At 39.7% G+C, this 27444-nt stretch overlaps 1 protein-coding gene across 4 annotated transcripts in view; it reads right to left on the bottom strand.

The window, feature by feature from the left end:
- SRGAP3 (SLIT-ROBO Rho GTPase activating protein 3) overlaps positions 1–27444 on the bottom strand; it is a 215266-nt gene that overhangs the window by 92356 nt on the left and 95466 nt on the right. For all 4 annotated transcript variants that reach the window (XM_063121465.1, XM_063121466.1, XM_063121468.1 and 1 more), the window contains exons 2-3: positions 26383–26578; positions 14312–14474 (exon numbers count right to left, since the gene is read on the bottom strand). In XM_063121465.1, the coding sequence (XP_062977535.1) occupies positions 14312–14474; positions 26383–26578 (359 nt within the window). The remainder of the gene's footprint in view (positions 1–14311; positions 14475–26382; positions 26579–27444) is intronic.

Genomic DNA, 27444 nt, shown 5'->3' with positions numbered 1-27444 from the left:
GGCTGCTCCAGTGCTCTGGAACTCTCTTCCCAGGGAAGCTAGACTGGTTACCTCCTTGATGTGCTTTTGAAGGCAGGCAAAAACTTTCTTGTTTCTGCAGACCTTTGGTGAATAATCTGGACCTCCATCTACGTCTAGGACTTTTAAAACTGTCATGTATTTTAAATGTTTAAATGTTTTAATATTGCAACACATTTAATATATTTTAACTTTGTATATTTCCATTTATAGGTTTTAACTATATGTTTTAATAACATCCCATGGTTTATTTGAGGGTTGAACCAGCCCAACTAAATATATTTCTAAGGATGCAACCCTAGGGAGATAGTCCTCAGCCCCCAAATTTGGAGGCTGATGACTATCCAATGCAGGATGGGCGAAGTACAAGGGCTCTTACTCAGGTCCCTTTTGGGGTTCAAGCGCTGGGAACAGAGGGCTTAGAAGGAATGCATAGAACGGAATAGGAGTGAAACTTTGGTTCATAAGCAGGCCTATCTTTTCCTTGAGGGCAGAAATTTTTTTGCTGCCTGGAATTTGAGATGCAGGCAATTGCACTGACAAAGCAGCAGTCAAGTTGTAGAACAAGAGGCCATTATGAAAAGTTGCCATGTTTGCTACTTCTCACAGCTAGCAGCTTTATCAGACTGTTCCCGTACAGTCTGATAAAGGTAACATCAGCTGCCTAAAACTATCACAGAAAAGACTGTTTTGGCAAGCTTCTGCCCACCCAATATGTATTTCATCAATCCAGATCCAAATTTCTAGTTGACAACTAAAAAGAAGGGAAAGGGCCAATCAGAAAGCAAGAACATTTAGGGGAACGAAGTAATTCTTACTTTCTTCATGTCTCTTCTTCAGTTTTTTAAGGCTGCACCTAGTAATTGTTTCTGAATTAGCTTTGGGAGCTAAATGCCTAGTTGATTCGGTTTTCCCCAACTATATTATTTCACTCATTTGTAAGGCTCAGACTTCACAACCTTTTTCTATTTTAAAACATTCTCTCCGCTTTCTACTTGGACTAATTTTCCTATCTGGACTTTGCTGAGTTCTATACCCTGAGTTCTATACCCTGGATTCTAGAAGAGGTCTCTCTCAACTTTCCTCTCGGTCTACAAATGCCGGTTCTTCAGATATCTGCCTGGGTTAGGTAACTATAGACCCTGTTCAGACAACACGCTAAACCATGGTAGTTAAGCATTTTGAGCTAAACATTATGCTTAGCGTGTCATGTAAACCATTCCTAACCATGTTGGCTACATAACCAATTTAAACACGCTCACTAACCATTTGCTGCAAAAGGGTTAGTGGCCTGACCATGGCTTAGCATGTTGTCTGAACATGCCCATACTCTTTTTAATTTCCTTTCTCTTTCTTTCCTTTTCTCTAAAGATCTGGACTATATTGCTATATAGTTGGAACTTCAAACGTTGCATTTAACTACTTCAGATTTGTGGAGGTTTAAGTGGAGCTAAGTAGCAATTCAGCTGCTGCTAGCTGGGCCTACTCTCTCTTAGCATTGTTTTCTAATTTCAACAAGAGTTAAAAACTAGTGTACTTTGCGAAGGGTAGTTTTTACATATGACCTGTATAAATATATTTTCTTTGTAAACATTGCATGTTTCACATTTTACTTCTGTATGTGATGTTCTCTTGCATTGACTTTTCTTTATAAACCACTAGCTGATAATGCCCGGCATTGCTCAGGTCCGTGAATAATGTTTGTAACATCTTAAAGTAGCAGGCCAGTGCTAGGCCTGCGAGTTAACCTTTAAACAAATTAAATTCATTTATTTTTTCCTCTCTTACTCTCATGACAATCCTGCAAGGTAGGCCGGTCCTAAGCCTGCGAGGTAACTTTAAAACCAATTAAATTAATCGGCTGATTCATGGGTGGCTTGGTCGTTGCCATCGGTGATGGGTCCAGAGCTGCAACCTCCTTCCCTTTTGTTCCCAATGTTGCCTGGTAACCGAGGCAGCCAACCCAGGCGCTCTCCCTTCAGGCGAGCCATTTCCAGATGATGGCTGCCAAAGCCTGATAAATCTTTCCTCCCACCCAAGGCATGCTGGGAGTTGTAGGCATAAGCCTAGGTCCCTGAATAATGTGTTAATCTTTGAATCTCATGGCCTCCAATATCCTCTGTATGCCGATGATACACAATTATATCTTTCATCTCCGTAACTTTCTCCTGATGTTCACGATTGTATCTCGGCATGTCTCTCAGATATCTCAGCCTGGCTGCTTCATCGTCGTTTGAAACTTAATATGGCAAAGACTGAATTGTTTGTTTTTCCTCCTAAACCTTCTCCTCATCTCTCATTCTCTCTTACTGTCAATGATGTAACGCTTATATTTGACTCCTTGCTCTCCTTTATTCCTCATATTGAGGCAGTAGCTAAATCCTGTCGTTTTTTCCTGTATAATATTGCCAGGATTCGATCATTTTTGTCTGTCTTTTCTGCCAAGACACTTGTTCATGCACTGGTTATTTCTCGGTTGGACTACTGCAACCTTCTTCTCTCTGGCCTTCCTTCTTCTCACATCAGTCCGTTGGTCTCTGTCCACCACTCTGCTGCTAAGATCATCTTCTTGGCTTGCCGCTCTGACCATGTCACTCCACTTCTGAAATCTCTTCATTGGCTTCCAATCCACTTCAGAATCCAATATAAACTTCTCCTGTTGACCTTCAAAGCTTTTCACGGTCTAGCTCCTTCCTATCTCTCCTCTCTCCTCTCACATTATTGCCCCGCTTGTGCTCTTCGCTCCTCTGATGCCATGTTTCTCGGCTGCCCAAGGGTCTCTACTTCCCTTGCTCGGCTTCGTCCCTTCTCTTCTGCTGCCCCTTACGCCTGGAACGCTCTTCCAGAACATTTGAGATCTACAAGCTCAATCACAACTTTTAAAGCTCAGCTAAAAACTTTTCTTTTTCCTAAAGCTTTTAAAACTTGATGTTGCTCGGACTTTATACTGTTAGTTTTACCCTACCCAGTGCCTGTTTACCCTACCCAGTGCCTGTTTGCATTCCCTTCCCCTCCTTATTTCTTTACTATGATTTTAGTAGAATGTAAGCCTATGCGGCAGGGTCTTGCTATTTACTGTTTTACGCTGTACAGCACCATGTACATTGATGGTGCTATATATAATAATAATAATAATAATAATAATAATAATAATAATAATAATGATGATGAACACCATCTGAGGTGTGGTGGAAGACAACTGGAGAGCAAGCCTTAGTTGTGGCACTCTGCTTATGGATTTCTTTTTCCCAGGCAGGCTTGCATAGTGACTGCATTAATGGCTTTTAAGTGCCAAGTGAATATTTTTTCAAAAGAAAATATTTTCCAAGGCCTTTTAACTTGATGAGATTTTTTATGCTGCGTTTCTTTTTCCTGTTATAACTAAACCACAACATTCCAAGACAGATGTAAGAATTACTGAATAAAGTTTATGATTTTTATGTAAAAGCCTGATTTTTCTATTGAAACAGAAGAGTGAATGGAGGAATGACTGATAGCTGAGGCTAGATTGGAATGGTGGGCAGAGTTAGTGGGAGTTGGGGAAAGTCAGTTAGAAGGAGAACAGTGAGAAGTCAGGAAAGTGGGGGCTGAGTTAGGACTGAGAGATAGTGACATGCCAGTACTACACCTCCCAGCATGCCTTTGGCAGCCCCCAGGTGCCCATGTCCTCAGCTCTTAGTGGACATGTACAACTCTGGCCAAGTCCTGCTGGGACTGCCTCAGCCTGCACTTCTCACCCATGAAGTGCTCCATCAGAAGCCTGTACTGAAAGGCCAGGACTGGGCCGGGCACTTGCCTCACTTTGTCAAGCTTGTTTCTGGGCATGCTCAGAGTGCTTCCCCTTCCTCGCTCTTAAAGGTGAAGGCTACACATGTGCTTCCCTCAGTTTCTGAGAAAACAGTGATATCAGGATGGGGCACCTTTGAGCATGTCCAGAGTTCGGCCTCTCAAAGACACACTTTTCTATCTAGATGATTTTAAAACCAAACATGGCAGGTGGGAGGAGGCACCGCAAATGGATGCAGCCCATTTATGTGGGCTTCCTTTTATGTGGAATTGGGTTGATTGACTTTAGGAATCACAATGGCTGCCAAAGGCCAGTAAGTATAGCCTCCCACCCAAGGCATGATAGGAGTTGTAGGCATAAATCTATGTTTTGATTAAATTCTTTCAAAATACTTAAACCCCCAAAATTCATGTTTTTAGATTATTTTCTGATCCATGGTTTTAAAATTTTAAAATGTTTGGCTGTTATTTTAATAATGTATTAGTTTTATATGTTTTTAATCAGTTTTATGTATTTTTGTATCCAATGTTGTTCCCTTCCTCAATCCACAGGGAGAGGCAGGTAAGAAATAAGTTGTTGTTGTTGTTGTTGTTGTTGTTGTTGTTGTTATCATGAAAACCTGTCTGGGAGAACAGCATTAAGGCAGTACCATATGTGGAAGTGGGTAAACATTTTGGGACATACGTGACCACACACACATACTTTCCGCTTTATAGGTAGAGATTCATATCTTAAGACCTCCTGTGTGGCATGTATTCACTGTTTCCTTGCTTAGGCTTTAAAATATATTTTCAAATATACTGAACTTTTAAGTAGCCTTAAGTCAGTTCTGGTTACACTCTCTTGTCCATTGCGGCAAAGTCAGACTTTTCAGAGGAGATCTTCGCCTCTATGCTCCAGCTGCCCTGCATTTATGGCTAGATGGGCAATTTTGCATGTCTAGCCAGGGGGATTCAAAGCAGGGGTAGGGAGGCCGCACATGCATAGGAAGCTGCATAATACAGTTTCCACATTCTCCTCCCCTCCCCACCCCAGGACTGTCCCCTTTTTCCCATCTCTGCGGAGATGGGGGATGAACTGCACAGGCCATGATGGGAAGGGGAGCACAGTTTCTGAGAGCCATTTCCCAGAAACCGAAAAACCTGATAGCTGTCTAGACAGTGTCTAGTGGCCATCAAAGTGCACCCTAAAATACAAAGCTGAATCATTTCAGCTTTTCTATAGCAATGCATTGTGGGTGTGGGGGAGAGAATAGAGGTGTTGCCCATTCTGGCAAGTCCACATAGGTTTCAAGGCAAGTATTCCCAACCTCAGTAGAGTATTACTTGCCCAAAATTTTTCAGAGTGCCTATTAGCCATGGCTTGAAGGACCACCACTCCACCACTGGATGTTAATTCTTTTAGGTTTTTTTAAGGTATTTACACACCACCCTTCAGGATGCTTATACAGGTTCCCTGTATAAGCAACTTTCCTCCAGCTCTTCAAAGCAGCAACACAGGGCTCTTTGTTTTGGTCAGCACATAAATAAAACAATGTTGACATGTTAAAAAAAGAAGTTGCTAACAGAAAAATAATAGACAGGATTTTTGTCTGTTCATTTCAAGTTTAATGTCTCAAATTCCTAAATCAGCTAAATATTAAGATTATTATTTTTTTGCTTTTTTCTAAAAGAAAACATTTAGAAGAGAAAGGCGAGAGATCTAGTAATACACATGGAATGTTTTCGTTGCAAGGATTTGCAATTTTTGCTAGTTCACAGCCTCAGTGTTTTAGCTGTCAGTGTACCCAGCTATAAACCTTTCCAAGGAAAATTTACTACTGTGCTAGGGAGGAGTTATGAGTTTTATGCAGCAAGAAACCACAACCACTGGAGGACAAGTGCCCTTTGTCATTATAACTTTAAACAGTCACTGCAACAAGCAAATCAGTATTGCTACTAAGCATTATAAAGATCTTGACAGACAAGTTTAATAGCACTTTCAGCCACCCCATCAATGGAAAAGGCACTGGTATGAGATTATACAAGCTTAGTATAACTAATGAGAGGCCTTGGGCTTGGATCTTGAGCATGGATCATGTCTCCCAGGCAAAGGTTGTTATAACAAGTGACCTAGCCTTTGACAGATGTGACAACCTGGCCCACATCAGCAACACAACTGTGAGGGGGGGGATTCCAAAGCTAGATCATAAATCTAAGCTCAGACAAGACAACTTCCTTCTCTGCTCCAACATGCAATCCTGGCCTGAACCACACTTTACACATGAGCCAGCCTCACGTCTAACGTTAACATGATGGTATCTCTGCACTGTTTGGGTGAGGTTATGGCATGCCCTGTGGTGATGTTATAATGTTGGATGTTATACAGTGACAGCTGAAAGGAAAAGGGCTGGTAGAAACCAGAAACTCAGGAATCTACTAGGGTAGTCCCACTCCTGAATTATTTTTCAAGGACTAGTGCATTCCATCTCCACTGCCTTTCTTTTTTTAATGGCGAAAATCTGTCTTTTTTGTTGTGTGTTAATTTTCTCTTACTGTCAGCCGGCTTGTAGGCTTGTTATCAGACAAAAATGGGGAATTAAGTGTTTTTAAAAACCTGTTAACATTGTCCACAATGCAATACAATGAGGCCATAGGAAAGGAATAACCAGCAGGGCAGGGCGGATATAATTGGTTATAAGAGCAAATAAAAAAGCGGGAAAACCTCAAAATGATACTCAAATTAAAAAGCTTTATTATAAGATGCAGTGTCCCCCAGTGCAAATTGCCTTTGTTAGGGGCACTGAAAAATATAAGGAAGTAATCATTACATCTAACAGTATATAACATCAAATAACATGTAAGATCCACACAGTATGTTTTTAATATAGTCCTTGTTATCTTTCCTAGAGCTCCTTAAAAAAGACAACATAGCAAAGCATGTTAGCATACCATGACCTGGTTTGCACAACACAGTAAGCCACCATAGGTTAATTCACCCATGGGAACTCCATGCCGTACATGGGCTACTATTGTATTTGCAAGCTATGGGGGGCTACGTGTCGCGGTTTGTCATGTTGTGCGAACCTTGCGAGGGTGAGCTTTTGAGGTGGTTAACAAACTAGCCACAACCCATGGCCTGTTTATTATCTTGTAATAAATCTTTACTTTGAGCCGGGGTGGGTGAGTTGATCCCTGTGATGCAGAGCTCCTTTTGTCTGCTTTGCTTCTAAAGTACATGATTATGTTAATACAAGAAAATATTCTTAAGCAGAACACAATAATAAACATCTCTTATAAAGACCAAGAAAAAAATATACACCGCTATAAGAATCAGCTTGAAACATTACCTCCCAGAATTCTAAATGATGACGATTACCTTTTTATTTTCTCAGCATTTTAACATCTAATCTAACTTAAATTTAAACTTTGCTGTTTTAATTCTATATTTTAATCTATATCAATTTTTGCTGTGTGGTTTTATCCTGGTTGTGCTTTTTATATTGTATTTTGTATTTTTAGACTGTTGGTCGTCTTAATGTGCTTTTCATGGTTTTAATTTTTGTGAAATGCCCAGAAAGCATTGGCTATTGAGCAGTAATAAATAAATAAATATTAAATTTATGTCATATTAATAAATTTATAGATTCCTTATGAAAAATGGGGCAAAAATCCATATAGAAGTGGGACATTAGGTTAAATATAGAATTAAATTTATCAGGTCACCTAAAGCCCAGCAACAAGAACCCATATGCAAGATGGATCTTTTAACGCTGATTTTGTAGGTGCCAGCTATGACTGTTAATATTGCTGACGATGCTGAGGGGATACAAATGGTGCGAGGGGCTCCCTTTCACTTGCCCAGAATGCATAATTCCCTCCATTTTATTTCACAAAATCTAAAGCATCTGTGTTAATATTAGCGGACACGAATTTCTAGAGATCAAAGTGATCCCTTCTTACGATCGTGTCACCACAGGATGCTTTCTATCCAGCCTACCACAGAGATCTGTCTTGACAATTAGACCCCTTCACATAATCCTCCCTCTCAAGATTTCTCTCTTTATCCTTGCAAAGTGAATCCATCTCCCATGACTGCTTATTCATTATTTATGCAACTGTCACAACATGATGATGCCATGACATCTGACACCAACAAACTAAGAGCCAACAACCCACCGTTGGGCTTTACTCCCACCACAAGAGAGATCAGAATGGCTATCATTAAGTTAGTGCAGGCATCCTTTGAAGGCCAAATATTTCCAGCAGGGAATGGACACAGTGGGCAATAGCCCATTTAAGAATCCGTTGTATATGGATGGATGCACAATCCCATGCAATAGATTTGTTTTCTACATTTGTTTTATCTTTCATCACAGGCCAGCAACAAGTACAAATTAATGATTTGTGATGAAATGTGCTGTACACAAATTGCTTAATTCTTGGTGAAACTATACTGCTACTAATCACAAGAAAGTTACTGTGTAATAACAAATGTTTTTTCCCAAGTAAGTCTAAAAGGCAGCTGGGCTGTTAACGGCTCTTTATTTTAAGCAAATAGCCTTGCTTTTGCAATATCATTTCATCATAGGACAGAAACTTCACACTAATACAGGAACTCCTCCAATTTGTGAAATACTTTGATGGACAAATATTTAGTTTATTATCTGCTGAAGATGGCACAAGCTGAAGGAGAAAACAGGCCAAGAAAACTGTTTGTATTTAAGGACACTGCCATTCACTGTGAAATCTGTCTTCAATCCTCCCATTAAAATAAAGGACCCAATTTTGTAATACATCAAAGTAGCAAAAAGAAGACATGATAATGATCATATAGTAGACGTCTATGCTTACTGGTAAAAAAAGCCACTGGGGCGATTTTAGTCATTTACTCTCCATTCTCCATCTAATCACCAACCTACAATAAGTGTAAACAACATTACACATCATAAAATCCCCAACTGTGTAGCTGCCAGCTATCTGAAGATACTGGTTACTTGTTATTCTTGGCTTAATTGGTTTTGTTATATTTAATCATATTCCATTTTCTACAAGGTTCCTCTGTAAAATTCAATCTGATCTCCTTTTTGCTTTAGCTAGCTATCACGCTTTAATTCTGTCTTATGGAAGAGTGATATTCTGTGTCTACTTCCTTCTTTTGCATTAGCTCATTTCCACCTACCCACTCTCTCCACATCCAACCAGTATGTTACAGTTGAATCTAACCAAGCCCAAAACAAAATATCCCCATACACTCTAAAGGTTACAGACATATACCAGGACCACTATGTCCCTTACACCTTCATCCCAAACATACCTAACAATTCCATCCCAAGACATGGATACTTGAAGCGGCAAGCTATTTGTAGAACTTATATTAGTTATTTCTCAACCTCTGCTTGAGAAATATTAGTTATTTCTCAAGCAGCAGTAGGTAACTGGGAATTCCTTTCCTATATCTTTTCTTCAAAACCATGGCAGAATAGCAATGGCAGAGAGGAGTTTCACAACAATGGTACCTGAGATAACTAGTATTCCATAAAATCCACATAATTCCAATAATGAAAGTGAGTAAGCTTTAATGCCCCAAACAATCATGTCTTGTTGTCATCTGCCCATCTGCCTTAGATGTCATCTCAGGTTATGTTGATAGTGAGCATTTGCCCCAATTTAAGTAGGGTTTTTTGATGTTTTTACTTAAACAGGTTATATGTGTAGAGGAAAAACTGAAAACCATGGGTAGATACTTACTACAGTAGGGTAAAAGCCATAGCTCGGTGTGACAAAGCACATGCTTCACATGCAGAAGGTCTCAGGCTTGATCCCCGACTTCTCCAGGCAGGGCAAGGCTAGGAATCTTGTCTGAAACCCTAGAGATGAGGCTAGGTGGACCAGTGGTTTGACTCAGTATAAGGCAGCTTCCTATGTTCCTAAGTTGCATCTGCATCTGCTCAGCTTTGCGTACATAACGTGTACATAACTTCGAAGCTGTGACAGGATGTGGCTTCGAAGCATGTTTATACAACAGGTATATATAGCAAAATACCTGTGTGCACAACTGCTATGGTGCTATTTACATATGATTTGAAGAAGAAAAAGATATACCACACAGATATACCAAGTGAGATTTACAAATGTTAATGCATTAATAACAAATTTTCAGACATGGCTGGAAACCTACAATTATTTAGTCCATTATGAAAACAAAGTATTGTATTTTTACCTCTATACTCATTTCTCACAAGAAATAGAAACAGGTTCTAGTTTAAACATCTATAAAGACATGAAGAGTAATCAGAAAGTTAAATGGCATTTTGTGGGGTCACTGTGATGCCTACTAGCATCTTATATCCATGGTTTTCTAGTTTTCTCAATCATTCCTAAATGGGTAGAACTGACCACCAAAAGATGAAGGAATGAACACATAAGCTTTTCAAAAGATTTAGGAGGAGAGCCTCTAAAACATCACATAGCAGGAAGCTGATGAAGGTCCTTGCTTGAAACGAAGGAAGACAGAACAACATCGCTGAACACTGTTGGCCTAAAGCTCAACTATGGGTTGAAATGGTCTCTGTGTCACTTGAAACAGCATCCATAAATTATGTCATGCATCAAGGTAGGGCGGGGGTGGGGGTGGGGGTGGAAGATTAGAAAACCTGAAACAAAAGTGAGATGACCATTTTTTAAACAATAGTGGAAGTACGACGAGGAAGGGGTGTTGGTAAAAACACCTGGAAAAGAGGGGTAACATGCTTTATCCACAGTCTCTTCCTAGCTTGTGCATGTAAGTTAACTCACTGAAGACATTTAAAATGTTGGTTTAGTAAATGATTAGGGTTAGGGTTACCCTAACCCTGTCTACTCAATGAACAATCTGCATATTATCGAATAATCCTGCCATCTCAAAAATTCAATGTAAAACTGAATGAATTTTCAGCCCCACTGTCAAAGGCAGATGATGGTTGATCTTAAAGCAGCTAAAGCAGAAACATTCAAACGCTAAACATCAGTAGCATATTGTGAGAGGCTAATCAAACATGGACCAATTATGGATGCATTTATGCATCCCTTTGTTTATGGCAATTGTTTATGTTTACACTGTGAAAATACCCATTTGCAATGGGGAAATTTGCTACACATTACTATTCCTATATGTATGTCCCCACAAGATGTCAAAACCTATTAATAATGGCTCAAAGGGGGAAATTAAAAGTGACATCTTTGAAGCAAAATGTTACTCCAATTTACCATCAGAGCAATCTTCAACAGCTGCGGAACAATTAGGGATGTCCTTAACCCTTCTAGTGCCAGCCAGCTCACAAAACTATGATTAAATGAGCTTGAGCATAGTCTCAGAAGAACATTAGCTGGGCAGAATTGCACACAATGCTGAAAAGTCTATTCCAGGAAAAACTCTTGCATTAGCTTAGGCAATGGACACTGGTCTTATCCACACAACCATTTTGAAGGTAGAAGAGCCAGGTTACCCCCTTGACCACCTTTCACATGGTTACATGATCTTGGATTTGGCTTTGATCCGGCACCAATCGTTTGCTAGCAAAACAGAAATCATAAGCAGATTGGATCTCCCTGCCCCCCAAATTTGTTCTACTGGGGTTGGGGATCTTCCAGAAGAGATTTGGGGTCTGCAGGGGGAGACCAGCTGTAAGAACTGAAGCTCCAATGCATGAGTAGTAGTTCAGGTGCATTACGGGTGGATCCAACCATTTGTGTTTTAATTTTGTTTTATTTCTTAAGGTGGCATCTGCAATTATGGCTGGAAAAGGCATAATTTAATAAAATAAAAGTGATGAAAGCAACCCCATGTGGTAAAATTGCAAGGACAATATTTTGAAAAGGGCTACAATACTAGCCATTCTAGACACAGTAACTTGTGAAAAGGTCTTATGAAGTCACAAGACCACTTTGTCACAGATGGTATTAATTTTATAGGCTGATCACTAGGATGGTAGTGAATCCTCATTGTTATAGGCTGGACTATATGATATTCTTACACAAGGGTTTAAATCCTAGAAAGACTAGCTTGAAATGTAAGACATGCACATACATACACAATAATGGCAAATTACAACACCAAATAAACCTTTTCTAAAAAAAATGGATTTAGCTCATCCTTATTTTCCAGAGACATGCAAGCTGTACTGAGACTCCAACCTCAAGGGAAATATTGTGAATGGAATCTCAGATGCGCACACACAGCTCAATAATGCTGCTTTATCCAGATTAAAAGCAGGTGTTGTGCTGGGCGAGTTGCAGATGGAGTCACAGCTAATGATACTTCTGTTATGCCAGGATCACATCAGTTCAGGGTATGGCTGGGGGGGGGGCAGTTAGTAGAGGGAATAATATAAACACAGATCCATTGGTCATGCCAGAAAAAGACAGGATTCCAAAGGACCTGCCTAAGAGCTAATGTCCAAGAACCAAACACTTGAAGCAACCAAAGCCAGGCAATGTTTTCTAACACTTGCTTTACAGGCATTACTTTTTATAAAAAGTAATGCCTCTAAAACTGGGACATAGGGCTGGCCTAAATTTTCCATATTCTGGAGCTGTGTCTATATTTCAAATGGTAAAATAGATGCTGAAAATTCTGATTTACAATAAAATAATGCACCCAACGGATAAATGGAAAAAAAAAGAGGAAAAGGGTACATGAACAGAAAAGTACTGATTTAGTAAACAGGGGAAAATAATATTTGTCATCGTAATCATCATGTAAAATGCTATAAAATTATCACAGTTTAAATCTAGATCCACAAGCATACTTCACATTTGAGATTAGAGAAGAGAAGGTCTAAGAACCTAAATAACATTAGCAACTATTCTCCATGGGATTTGAGAATAAGGGGTTTAAAATGAAACAAAGGGGCCTCTCTACACACTACAGACACTCTCTCTCTCTCTCTCTCTCTCTCTCACACACACACACACACACACACACACACAGTGTTGTGGATGAAACCTCACAAGAGATGCTTGTTTTTGGATGTTTCTAGCTCATGTCATCTTAGGCTCAAATCATATTTTGATAATATAGGGTTTTCCTTCATCCATAGGCAGCCTATTCCTAGTATATATTTAGTCTGTAGGCTAGCCCTGTTCTGAAACCTAAATCCTAATTTAAGCTTAGTCCTAAATATTGTCACCGCTATGTCTATAAGTTTATTTATGCATTACATTTTTAAACTGCCCAATAACTGAAGTTCTGAGGAAGATGTACAAATTAAAAATAACATACAAAATAGCATTAAAAACAATGATAAAATACGTCAGATAAAAACAAGACAAAACAGTAGCAGCACATAATAAAGCCAGAAGAAAAACCAGTAGCACGGATAAAACAGTGTGAAGATCCAAAAGTCTCTAAAATAGTTCCTAAAAATGCCCAGGAAAAATAAAAAGGTCTCACCTGGTGCCCCAAAGATCATAATGCGCCTGTTCAGACAACATGCTAAGCTATGGTTAGGCCGCTAACTCCTTTGCAGTAAATGGTTAGTGAGCATGTTTAAGCTGTGGTTATGTAGCCACCACCGTTTGGAATGGTTCACACGACATGCTAAGCCATACTGTTTAGCTCAAAATGCTTAACCACCTGAATGGGGTCAAAGGAGGTGCCCAGTGAACCTCTCTGGTGAGGCCTTTTACAAACAAGACACCACCACAGTAAAAGCCCATTCTCTCGTAGCCACCCTCCTTGCATCATTTGATGGTGTAGCTTGGTGAAAGGTCTCAGACGATGACTTTAGGGAGTGGGTAGGTAAAATAGTGGAATAAACACTCATTCAAGTAACATGGCACCAAGACAACTAGTGATTTAAAGGTTAAAACCAGCACTTTGAGGTGAGCCCATGGCAGCCAGTTAAGATGGCAAAGTACTCGCCTAATGTGTCTTATTAACTAGCCCCATCAACAACAAAATTGCCCTGTTTTTCCAGACCATTTTCAAATACATCAGTAGCTATAATGCATTACAAATAAAACAGAGAAACACAACAAATGAGGCTCAGGAGATTATTCAGTGCCATTGCAACCATTGTCCAGGTCTACCTTACTAAACCCAAGTTTTGATTACACTACAGTACTGTAACCTTTTTTTCCAGAGGAATTTTATTTTTCAATACTACAAATGCCGCATAGCTTTCTTAAGAGGCAAAAAAGCTCCCTAACATCTCAGGTGAAGTGCCTGGTGATCAGAGGAGCCATGGCATCTCACATATCGAAAGCCCTTCTCTGAGATCACCTGGCACCAACCTCAAAGGCTTTTCAGCACACAGGTACGTTTTACAACTTGTTATAAAAGTTTTAGAGGGAAATCCCAATAGGTATCCAATCCCCAGTGCAATTGGATCTCATTGTCACTGGAGCACAACTGGAATAATTATGGACAAATTCCCTAAGCATTCTAGCTAAGGGGAGTGTCAAAATTGCCTCCGAATGAGCTGGGAGTTGTTCCTTAGGTTTCTCAGAAAGGCAACCATTAAGTGACACATGAAGATTTATTTACCTTTTTAAATAGCCGGATGACATCCTCACTGATCTGGGTAAGTCTGACAATGACATTGTTCATGAAGATGTCATTCAGAGTAGCATGGTCTCTGCTCTCTCTCCGCGTCTGAGTCAATACAAGATACCAGCAGTTCACAGGAGAAAGAAGGTGCTGATCCTTCCTATAAGCATAAAACAATTAAACAAAAGGATTACTTTTAAAAAAAAACTTAGTTCAATTTGTCTGAGCAAAATGATCATGAACTTGCAACTCATTTTCTCTGAAAAATGTGTGTTGTTTGGCTGCTGCCGTCCATTGCAAGTCACGAGTCAATACGATCAGATCACAGTTGATTAAAAAGAGATCTGGTATGTAAAAATTAACTAACTTGACATTTAGGAGTGAGCAAAAGTTATGATCTTTTACACTAATGTCTAAATCTTATGCATATTTACTTGGAAGTGTCATTTTATTCAAAATAGCTAATTTCTAATGGGTATGCACAGCCCTAATACTAGAGTTCACTTTACTGTAGCCAGCAAACAAATAAGCAAAAACATTCCTACCATAAGGTCTAATAACATACCCTAAACAACATTGGCTTCAAAATACACTGTACCATACAACCCAAAAAAGCACAATGATATCATAGGTTTGAACATTGCATTGCATAACACCACCAATGTTTGCAGGTTTATTTGTGTGTGTTTTTAAAAGTACATATTTGAACTCAGGTTCCCAGATAAAACTGAATATTTTGTAGCCAAGGTGGCAGGTAAAACTCCAGTAATCAACCTAAATACAATACATACCAACAAAGTAACGCATATATAAAAAACAGGAAATCCACCCATTCAATTAGTACAGTTAAAAGCGCACGAAAAAATTAAGGTGATTTCACCTTTTTGACAAGAGTATTTCTATTCACACAACTATATGAATGTGAATCCTGCATGCACGCACATCCATCCATATCCACACATCCTTTTTATTAATATTCTGCCATTTGCAAGCGCCTCAAGGTGGCCACCAAAATGAATAAAAAAATAAAACCACAGTTTTTTTTAAAAAAGCAGCATGTAAAAACAGTAACGAAAAGCCTTTAAAACAGTAATCCATTAAAGAGTGGAGGGGGCAGATATATGAAGTAGTAGCCAGCAGTGAAGAACTGAGCTACCAACAGCCAAATGTCATGCTAAACAACAGGGTTTTGATTTGCCTTTATGAATCAAGTACGTGTCCTAGTAGCTGAGCACAGATTTAACAAGGATACTGTTTAAGGAGGAAAGGGGATGCAGTCCACCACATATGCTCTTAAATGACACAGTGGGCGGGGGGTTGAGCACGCATGCACTCAGAACAAGCAGCAGCAGCCCTGTTTCCCCAGGCCTATGAAGTAAAGGTCATGGCAGTTCTGTTTTTATTATATCTATGGCTGTAAACTATGGCACCTATAAAAGGCCATTCCAGGCCACTGTAGTTTGCGGCCATAGATACAAGAAAAATTGAAAGCTGCCATGACCTTAACTTCATAGGCTCTTTGAGAAGGGAGGGCAGAAAAATATCCGGATTTCTCTTCGAATTTCACAAATCCTCCCCCCTCTCCCAGATTTGTTAACAAAATTACTAATAAATCCAGATTTTTCCTGTCATTTTGTCACTCCACAGTAATGGCCATTGGAGGGGTTAGCCCATGTGAGTCCGAGCGCCTCTCTGCACATTCAATGAAAGCACAGGGGACTTTGTGTGAAACAAAAGGCTGCACACCACATCTCCCTGAACCACTATCTTGTTGAGGAGAGAAAATTACAGTGAATGATATTAGGCCAATTCTCTGCCATTAAGCAATCACAACAAGTCTCCAGAGCGCAGTCAAGACCCAAGATATACATCTTATCATCAAGTGAAGAATATTATGTGCCGACAAAGCAGTGCAGCAAGACTAGAAACTATGCAGTAGGGAACAATTCCACATTAGTGGGGAGAAGGACTAGGTGACTTATTAGGGTTTTTTCCATTTCCCAGGCTAGTGATTCTGTCAAACCATTTAGTGGCCTCTTTTTGTTAGAAACTCTATTTGCAGTACTGCCAATCATTGTTTTGATTTACAGATGTTCATTTAACTGTACCACACCAGGGTCAAGGTACACAAGAAATTGTGCCATACTGGACTATTGAAAAATTTGGAGAGTGTGAATTTTGAAGGATAGGTTTTGGCTCATATATTGGTTCCAATTAGGTAAGAGAAATTAACAGAAAATAATCAAGTGCAGTGAATGCAGAGAGCATCTTCAGTTAACTAGCACTGGAGGGAGGCATAGACCATGCAGCTTCATTTCCTTTCTAGGAGCATTTGCATGGCTCTTAAGTCTGCTACCACAGCTTAGTAAATTGGCCTATGATCCTCAAAAAGATGGAGATGTGTAAATCTATATTTTGTTATCTTGTTAGCATCGCCCTAGCACTTTGTCTAATACGCATTGTTCTGAAAAATGCTGCATGAACAAGGGTTTCATGGCACCTAGGAGCAAAACAATCTGACCCTGATAAATTAGGCTACATGTCTTTATTGAAATTAAGATTCACTGACCTTGTGTCCTGTACTGTGACTCCATTAAAGGCATTGTCATGATGCACACAGACCTTGGGAACATGCAAATGTCTTCCTTAGAGATGTAGGATGCTAGACAGCCCACAAGGGTAGCTTTAAACTGGACAGTCTAAAGCCTTGGTAGGAAACATGACACAATGCTAATGCGTCCCCACCTAAAGATAGATTACCAGGTTATAACACTACCTAGGTACACATTATGATACCTTTTGTTCTATGTACCTCTGTCTTTACAAATCATGGCCTTTGTAATGCTTCATCGCTAATTTTAATTCAATGAAGCACCTAGGAAACACTTTCCTTTCATCCCCAAAGACAATCAATGTATCCCATTATTCTATCCCACCATGAATCTATCCAAAGTTGCTTCCTCTTTCTTTGTAGTTCAATGTTTGGGCAACCAGTGTTCACTCACTTGTTTGCTCTTTGTTCCCAGAACTTAGCATGAACACTTCCTTGTCACACAGCTCCAAAAAATGCCTGGGGTTCACTTGGCTCTCAGCCGATTCCTCATGATCCTTCCTAGCTCTCTCCCATTTTTGCCCTGGTGCCATATTCAGGTGGATGCCTGCCTCATTCTGAATTTGTTTTTGAGCCTGTAGTAGAGTCTACAGTGTAGACCAAAGTGTACCCTATGCTTGCTATAATTTCCCAAGTGTTCGTGACCAACCAGGAACTGAGGTCCTTTGTGTACCCCTTGACCTGAAACGCGGGAAATATACCTGCTTCAACACTATTTATTCCTCCTTCTCCAAAAATTGCTCTATTTCAATTCTGCTTCTTGTATGGATGACCCTCTGCCATCAAAACTTAAAGAAGCCCCTGTTGTGTATAGCCTCTCAAGTCCTTTCTTACCATTTTCCAAGTAACTTTCCCTTGCCTTCTTTGGTTAACTTTAATTCCTTATCTATCCATCCATCCATCCATGTTCACTAGCAATGACAGAAAGAGTCTGCTGGTCTTAGAGCTAGCGAGCTGGTATACTAAACTTCCATTCTGTAAATACTTATGGTAAAATAAACTTTTATCTAGTTATTAGGTTTTTATACTGCCAACTGGTAGATGCATCTGGTTTACAATCATAAGAAACTCAAAACAATAATCTTCATCTATGAGCCGATTTTCCTATTTTGTTGAAGTACTCTGCATTCACTGCTATGAGCACCACACCTCTGCAAATAATCTCAATATTTCTGGATTTGAACACCTATGTACATAGGTGAATTCAAAACAAATGTGAAGAAGGACATTTGATAACAACTGACACGCACGAAAATACTACTTTTGAACCTGCCCACAATCTAAAACGGAGCAGTCAGTGGCAACATATAACGAACTGAGATGTATCAAGAAGTGCACCAGTTATTTTATTTATTTATTACATTTTTATACCGCCCAATAACCGAAGCTCTCTGGGGAGTTCACAAAAATTAATGGACAGTTCACATCACTCCCTTCTTTCAAGGCATAACAACATGGATACATTTGAGGGGAAAAGGCAGAATATAAATGTAATAATTAATAAATAAATAAACTTTGAAAAGGTCATTTGCCAACAGAAGGACTTGGTCCCAAGTGCTTGACCAGCTGTGGAACAATGGGAGACATCAAAGAGTGCTTTAACAAATAAGGAGTTGGACAAGGGGAGAATAAGCTAACTGAGACTCCAAAATTTTAGCAGCCATTTTTATTTGTATACAGAGACATGTAGTTCGGGGTTGCCCTACAAAGTTTTAGCAAGTAATTCAGGGGTAAAGAAACTACTATGGATCCAAGTCACTAGGAAAAGGGAAGGTAGAAATAGTTAAGGCAAGGTGCTGTTGAAGATTATTAATGTGTAAAGCAAATAAATGGTTCAGTTTTGTTAAGCTCATTTTCCATTTTCCCTTTGAAACCATCATGTTCAATAATACATTACTGCTATTTAAAATTGATGAGCCACTTTATAAGCCTTAGCAGCAACGGAGCTTCTTCATTCCAAAGCTACTCTTAGAGGCCTCCAAAAATGGGTAAAACCTCCTGAGTTTACTACCATCACAGTTTTTACATACACAAGAGAACATATTTCAACTTGTTGAGCAGCACTAGACTTCATGCAGCACTAGCCATGCCCTAAACACCATGGCTGAAAGGCATCAAAAAGCAGGCAATATTCAATGAACTAAAAAAATGAAGCCCAAATGCCCTGAGACACTGATTTGCATTGAACTACAAGATGTTCAACTGTCAGAGCAAGAACAAGCTAGATTCATTCCTCTTAACGCCATACCTATTTGTAAAAAGTTCAAAGAAAAACATGAATTGCGACTTAGACCTAGTGGTGAACTACAGGCATCTTCCACATTGTTAGCCCTTGTAATACACCAGGAAAACCACACTGACCCTGTTCAGACACAGTGGTTAAGCATTTTGAGTGAAACATTATGGCTTAGCGTGTCATGCGAAGCATGACTTGGCATGTCATGTCATGTGAAGCATTCCTAACCATGGTGGCTACATAACCACAGTTTAAACATGCTCACTAAAAGGGTTAGTGGCCTAAACATGGCTTAGCATGTTGTCTGAACAGACCCACTGAGTTTAAAGAATGGCCATCAGGGGAGCCCATTCCTAGTGGTTCATGCATGAGTTTTCTCACCAACTCAATGTCTGTTGGTTTGTTTTTATAGTTGCAACCCTCTTCAACCTTAATACAAAGCAAAAGTCAACTGTTCATTTCCATGTAATTAAACTAATTAACACACAAGTGGCAAATACCAATTTTCCTCTTTCGAAGATGGTAACCCAATTTTCATCTATGCTGCTGTTAAAAGAGCAGAATAAAACTAGGCAAGCCAAGTTACATGACAAATGTTTTTATTTTTGTACTTTGTTAACCAACTATGTTTTTGCCTTCTAGTCCCAGCTTGTCAATCCCCTTCAGTTAGATGTAATAAGTAACAAGTACCACATGGAATGAGGAAGCATATGCTACACTCCCTCAAATACTTTGTCCATGACCTCAGGATAACTAAAATTCAGCCCATGACCCAGGAATGGTCTGCGCTCTAGACACATCCATTCATTGAACTGCTGAACTAGGGATGTTCAGGATGAGGCAGATGCAAGCAATATTATCCTCGAAGCAAACATACCACAGAAGTTCTAGAAAATCAGTCTTATCTACTCATACTTCTTACTTATATCATGTACCTATTGCTTAAATAGCAGGTACAACTGTCAACTAATGGCTGTCATTATCGTCATCATAAATGGCTTGAAATATTTCAAAATTATTTGCTACAGCTACCCCAGGCCAGAGCCTTCACTACCAGACTTCCTTGTCTGCCTTGAATGTATATGGCTTCTCCTTCACAATCTGGAACATCTTAAAGGAAAAGACACAGACACAAACACACACACACACACAGAGAGAGAGAGAGAGAGAGAGAATCCATCCAAACGCCGTCTACTACCTAATTTGCAGCATTGCACAGAACTGAGGTGATTGTGCCAATGAACGCTGTCATGCTTTGCAAAGATAAAGCCTCTCATAGGATTAGTGCACCAGGCACCTTCATCTGACAAAAGAGATGAAGAATCAGCAGATAACAAACAAACAAAATAAACACAATTTTTTTTGATACTTCAGAGTACTTTCCATTCTCTCTAACAATACTTCATGTTAACACTACTTTGATATAGCTTACAAAGCACTCAAACAAATATATTTTTGCATTTTTAGACACATATGCTCTTTACAAATAATATGTAGGACTGAAAGTAAGACTTTCTTTCACTTCATCCTAAAATAATACTCATGCACCTCCTTCCACAAACCAAAAGAACTTTGCCTGGCCCCTCACAGTATTAAAACTGTTGCTTTTCAAAAAAAATTCTGAGGAAAAAATACAATAGTTCCTTTCACCAGTAATGGAGGAAACTGTTAAGGGAGCAGAACAACATAAGATGTCTCCATTAAACAAACTTCAGTATAGGTCTTTGTTATAAACATTATAAACAACTAATCATCAGAGAAAGGAATAAGGGAAATGCATACAATTTAAAGGGAAGCTCTCATTTATAAGATTGTTTTTCTTAATATGAAATAGAGTTCAAGGTCTAAACAATAGTCCTAAATCTCCCCCGCCTTGTTTATACACTGGCACTTATACCCCCACTTTCACATTAGTATAGAAGAACTAACACCCTCCAGCTGCTTTTGCTTGGGGACTTAGTAATAATTAGTTCAACATTCACAGTATGTTCCAAGGCCTGCTCAATCCATTCACCAGATGCTACTCTTAGCTCCATCTGGCTGTCAAAATGAATGGAGCCACAATGAGCTGGCTTTGCTTTTCAACAGCAACAACAGCCACTGAGTTCATGGGTCTCATAAGGATTTCTACCCCATTAGGTTTTGGTGCCTCCATTTCTTCCTAGCCTCTCCCACATCCACTATTTACACAATATCAATATTATTTCTGCCTTTATCTGTTACACACTTGGTTTTTTCCTGCTTGAGATAAACAGCAAGCAGAGAGAGAGAGAGAGAGAGAGAGAGAGAGAGAGAGAGAGAGAGAGAACGAACAGGAAATTCCAAATTGTGTAACAAAGGCAGATGTATTATTGATTGGGGGAACCAAAGTTAGGTAACCAGTCTGTGCTAGATAGGCTGTATTCCTTCTCAAGGCATTAAGTTGAAACCCAGGGGTACTCTTTGATTTATTGATGTATCTGGATGCCCAAGTGGTGGCAGCAACTAGAGTGCTTTGTATCAGATTGACTCATTTTCCAACTATATTTTTTCCTAGAGAAGAAAAGGAACACAAGAAGTTACCTTATACTTAGTCAGTCCGATAAGCCCAGTATTGCTGACGCTGACAAGCAGAAGCTATCCGAGATTGCAAGCAGGGGGTTTTCCTGCCCTGCCTGAAGACGCTGGAAATCAAACCTGGGATCTTCTACATGCAAAGCATGTGATCTACCACTGAGCTATGCCCCCTTTCCATAGCTGGCCACAATCATTCATGCTGTTAGTGCAGACATTACTGATGGACCAATGGTGTGACTATAGAAGTCAACTTCATATACATCCTTACCTTTAAAGCACTAAATAGTTTAGGGCCTATGTTCCACAAGGACCTTCTCTTATATTTCCTACTACCACCACACCACAATCAACATCTGAGGTCCTGCTCCCAGTTCTCCCACCAATTGAGGTTCAGCAGTTGAATATAAGAGGCAGGGGCTTTTCAGTTGTAGTGGTAATACTGTTGAGCCTCCCCAGGGAAGTCCACCATAATCCATCTTTATGTTTTCACCACACTGGGGGTTTTTAATGGCTTTTTAGGGAAGGTTGATGGCTGCTGATTCTTTCCTGTCTACTCTGACAGGGATTGATAAATTACTCTTTCTTGTTATTGTTATTCTTATTTATAAATCAGCATGCATAGCACTATGCTGCTTTGTTACTGCTGCAGCAGTGCTTTTCTTGAATTGATTGGTCATTAGTCATTAGTGATGTTTTCATTACAGGGTGGTACTCAGACTCACTGCTGTTAAAGTACTGCTTTTGCGTTGTGTCTCTTAAATCTTCTTTTGGCTGAGAAGGCTGGACTAGATGGATCCTTGGTCTGATCCAGCATGGCTCTTCTTATGTTCTTAAGGCTGGTGAAGCAAAGGCTAAGAACCAGCCAGAAAATGGAAGCTGTAGTTTTTACTGAACTTTAATCCAGGGAGCTTTAATCCAGGACAACATCCAGCCTGTAGGCCAAAACTGTCCTGCCAGGCTGGGCCATCTGGCCCATGTGGCCTCTAGTGAAGCCTCATCCTCTCTTCAAAGCCCCATCTCTTTAGAAGGAGAGGAGCCAGGAGAACACCTGTTCCATGTTACAAGTTGCTTAACTCCTCCATCACCTTAACTATATGGGGATGGAAACAGAGAAGCAAAGCTAGTTAGTGCTTTGAGATGCTAATAACGCCACTTCATTTCTCCCTTGCATTCCCCCATGTGAGGAATGCAATGGAGGAGTGAAACTGGTACCTTGGTGATCTTCGCTCTGCTGAGAACTTTCCCTAGCTGTAGAAAGTCCACCCAGAGTAAAACCAGCTCCCCAACTGAAGTGTCAGCAAGAGGAGCATGAAGCAAAGCAGGCTCCCATTAGAGGAGCTCCAGCCACCACTTTGACCTGGGTGCTGATGATGTCAGGGTTCAAAGCCCAGCCCCTGCTACCATGGATGGGGCCCTGCCCCTGTTGTCATCAGCCCATGGGGGCAAGGGCAATCCAGCCACTGCACACAAAATGTTTCTCTGCCCCTGTAATGCAATTCAACCAGAAAGAGGGCCTCTCACCAGGTATGCATAGTATTGTGAGCCCTCTGGAACACAAAAAATGCCTCTCTGATCACTAACCTAATTAAGCTGCAGAAACCTGGTGAGGGGAGAACTCCATACATGGAGTGTTGCCACTACCAGAAAACATATCACTAGTAATTAATGACCACTGAAGCTAAAGACCTCCATCAAGTTGCCCACAGAAACCAGTAATAAGGCCCTCTTGCCTAATCACTTGCCTAACCCTGTTGGAAGAAGTGCTGGAATGGGGGAGATACACAAGGTGGCAGTCCTTTTAAGTACATGGTCCCCCACTGCTGAGGGCTTTAATGATACTTTATTTGAACCAAGAAAAAGACTGAAAGCTGGAACAGAGCCATAGTTGTTGGTGTTTGGAGTGTATGAACAATCCATTTGTTCTTGGGTTTTAAACTGTTTGGTTGTTTTAATTGTTCGCTTGTGAATTAGTTTAATTTCTGGTTAGTAGCTTATCTGATGTGTATTTATTGAGATATTTTTGTGTTTTGCATGTTTTGGGTAATTGGAATGCTGTCTGCAAGCCATTTCTTCTCCATTCTATTTTATGACTGACTGACAGAGGACTGTCTGAAGGGCAATCCCTTGTAAAATGCATTAAAGTCCTCTAACCTGAACGTGAGAAGAACATAGATAACTGTATCCTAAGAAGAGCCCTGCTAGATTAAGCCAAAGGCCTACATAGTCCAGCATCCTCTTTCTCAAGAGTGGCCAACCTGATGCCTATGAAAAGCCCACAAGAAGGACATGAGGGCAGTAGCCCATGCCAAATTTTGTGCCCCTGTTAAAAGCTTGTGGCATTTTCACACCTTAGGAAAGATAGAAAACATGCCATTTCTTCTCCATTCTATTTTACAATGACCAGAGAGAGGACAAAATTCCAGTCACATTAATGCACCTCTCTTCCAAGCTGTTAATGCATTTCATTCCAAATCCCCCTTTTTTCAGTTAAGGACAATATGTATGAACTATCAACTCTAACTAGACCTACAAATGAATTGCCTTGTTTTAACACTCTGCTGCATGCAGTGTATGGTTAATTTACATGACCTCTAGGCAAATGTGATTTATACTCTGCTACAAGCTGGATACAGCTTGTTGTTTCCATTTTACAGAGCCCAACAGATCTTAGAATTCTTAGAACCGTCCTCTGAATCTGAACAGGACATCTTCCTCCTGTATAAAAATGTCATGTTAGCATACTTCATAAGCATAAGAGCAGTGCTGTACCCAAAGGGACATGGGGCAAGTAAATTTGGGCTACAGATGCTGTTGCCAGTGCACAAGACTTCAACCATCCAACCAAGGTGGAATCATCTAATAAAAAGAAGGTATAATGACTGAATAGCAATAAAGTGTTGTATAATATTGGGCAAACCCTAGGAGCAACGGGGTACAGAGATTAGAAAGGATTTAGCAATACAGAATAAATAGGATTCTAGCATTACAAAGCACAACTCAGAACAAGGTAGAGTATTGTGGAGTTAGATGCTATCACAATTCACACCATTTCATTACATAGCATTGCATTTCTATATTGTGCAATAGCCAAAGCTCTTTGAGTGGTTTACAAAGATTAAACCCCTAAAAATACATAATATAAACAAACGTACAAAAATATAACAGTTTTAAAGCAATCAATAAATCTCAAGACCCATTAAAAATCTGTACATATGCTGTCAAATGCCTGGATGCAGTGAAAAGTCTTCACCTCACACTGAAAAGGTTACAGCGTCGGTGCCAGGTGGGCTTCACTGGGGAGTTTGTTCCATAATTGGAGAGCCACCACCAAGAAGGCCATCCCCCTTCTTGCTGTCTTCCAAGCCTCCCTCAGAGGAGGGCACTTGGAGGAGAGCCTCAGATGATGAGTGTAGCATATGGGTAGGTTCAAACCAGTTTTTACATCTCAGGGAAAAGAATGACACAAGAGTTGTGATTCAACAAACAATTGACAAACAAGCAACAGAGGGAGATAACAAACTCTCTGAAAGAAACAAGTGAAACATCAGCTAGAGAGCTACAAAAAGATTAAATACTATTAATATCCTCCTGTTTTTATACTAAGCACATTTAGAGTCCATTTAAAGTTCAGATCCTCGAAGGCAAACATCAGAATGTGTCACATGGTAAGAAGCATCAGTCATGTTCTCCCAAGTCAGACACCCAAAATCAAAAGCGAAAGTGAATGCTTAATAAACACTCTTAAAAAACTAGTGAAAGTGAGAGAAACACAGTCTTGGGCAATAGTTTTTGTGCTGTTTGGCAATCATACACTGCCCACTGTTTTAGACTGACAATGAAGAATGCTCACCACTTGCACGAAGTACCATACCGGCTTTATAAAACCTTTAGCCTCAAAATTTCATCCTACATGGATGGAATTATTTTAATTAAACCATATTTAAATCTGCATCATCAATTTATGCAAGCCCTACCTGTCAGAATGTCAGGCATGGTATTTGCCAATCTTAGCTCCAAAAAAATGTCTAACTAGCTCACGCTTCCCAACTGAGAATGAATACAAAATACGAATAGTAGCAACTGTCCTTAATAACTACACAAGAAATTGGGTTACGAAATAACTATTATGTTAAATACATGAATAACTCAACTAACTGATATTTGCTTTTATTTGCTGCCTATTCAAAACCTCCTTCATAAACTTTCTTTATTCCAGGGGTGCCAAGCCTGAGACCTATAGGTCAAATCCAGCCTGCCCCCTATCCCTGACATTACCACCACCCCTTTTCCCCAACAGCCAATTGCTTGGTGGTTTCCCAGCTTTTGCTCAGTTTTCCCTCCATTTTAAAAGGCTGAAATTCTCCCTATTTAAAAAAGATTAAAAGTCCTACGACTTAGTTACAGGGAGCAAGAGCTTTAAACTAAACTATGCCTTTTGGCCCAACTACCATGGGAATATGGTCCTTGGGAGCTTCTCTGAAATTGAATTCTGCCTTTGAGGTGAAAGATGTTGGACATCCCTGCTTTACTCTAATCCCCACTTTTGCCCACAACAATCATTTGAAAGGACCCACCATTTTGAGGTCAAAACCAAGACTGCATTATTCAATGAGTGTCTGGAGTATCAATGTGCCCCCTTGTGAGAATGAAGAAAAACATGCTTACTTGAATTGATGGTGTTCCCTGGAGCTGCGAATCTTGGAAGAAAATCTTTCTGCTAGTTTTTCCAGGTTCCTGGAATATTCCAGTTCAATCTCAGCCTTTCTACGGAAGAACTCTTGGAGATCTTGCAGGAGTTGCAACCGGGATTCAGACTGTTGTTCTAGACATTTGAACTGTTCCACCAATTGGGTACGAATTTCTGGATGCACAAAACAAAGAACAAAACAGCATTGTAAACAAATTGGAACAGGCCAGTATGAAAATTGACCTCACACACTCATTTATTTTGCTGCCCTACCAAATCCCTTTGACATTAGCAGCACTATCTTGAGTATGCCCGGATGAGCATGAATTAACAGGATATATCAACAGACTGACTTCACATAAGTACATAAATACATAATCAGATTGACTTTAAATCTTTAAACATTGGTGGGTTGGGAGGAAATAAAATCCTCTCATTTCTACTCTTGTAGGGAGAAAGCATGAGATCAAGGTTAAAGTGAGTGTGTTGGAATCATTTTAGGTCCTTCGAAGAGCTGGAATAAGAATTTTTGGAGTGCAGAGACTAACTACGTATCCATTTCTTAACATATTTGCCTTATACTCTTTCTTGTATCCAACTTGGACTCCAAACATAAACACAATTACTGGAATTTCTTTTTACAAAAGTCAAGCAAAACTTATCATTAAGCACATACATTCAGGATTGAAGGATTTAAAGACACATCCTGTCCATGCAATTTATTTACCATAATCTAATCCTTGTGAAACAATGGGTTATAAAATAAATAAACCCAAAATCAGCTATTGGTGGATAAAAATGTAATAAATAACAATTACAGCCATGCCATCTGTGTTTGCAGGGCTTCCAATATTTCTCTACCATGGTATCTAAACTATTCAACAGTTACTACTGTTTGGCTGACAAATACCGACACTGAGTAGTGTTAGTTAATAAAAGCTGAATCACATGCATTTCAAAAACAGACATTCTTAGCTTCATTCAATCCTGCATCATGATGATGGGATTATTTGGATGTGATGCAATATCAATGAACCATA

This window comes from Elgaria multicarinata, chromosome 3 (assembly GCF_023053635.1).
Source record: "Elgaria multicarinata webbii isolate HBS135686 ecotype San Diego chromosome 3, rElgMul1.1.pri, whole genome shotgun sequence".
NCBI lineage: Eukaryota > Metazoa > Chordata > Lepidosauria > Squamata > Anguidae > Elgaria > Elgaria multicarinata.
The sequence above is the reverse complement of the archived record's forward strand: the minus strand, read 5'-3'. Positions and strand labels throughout refer to the sequence as shown.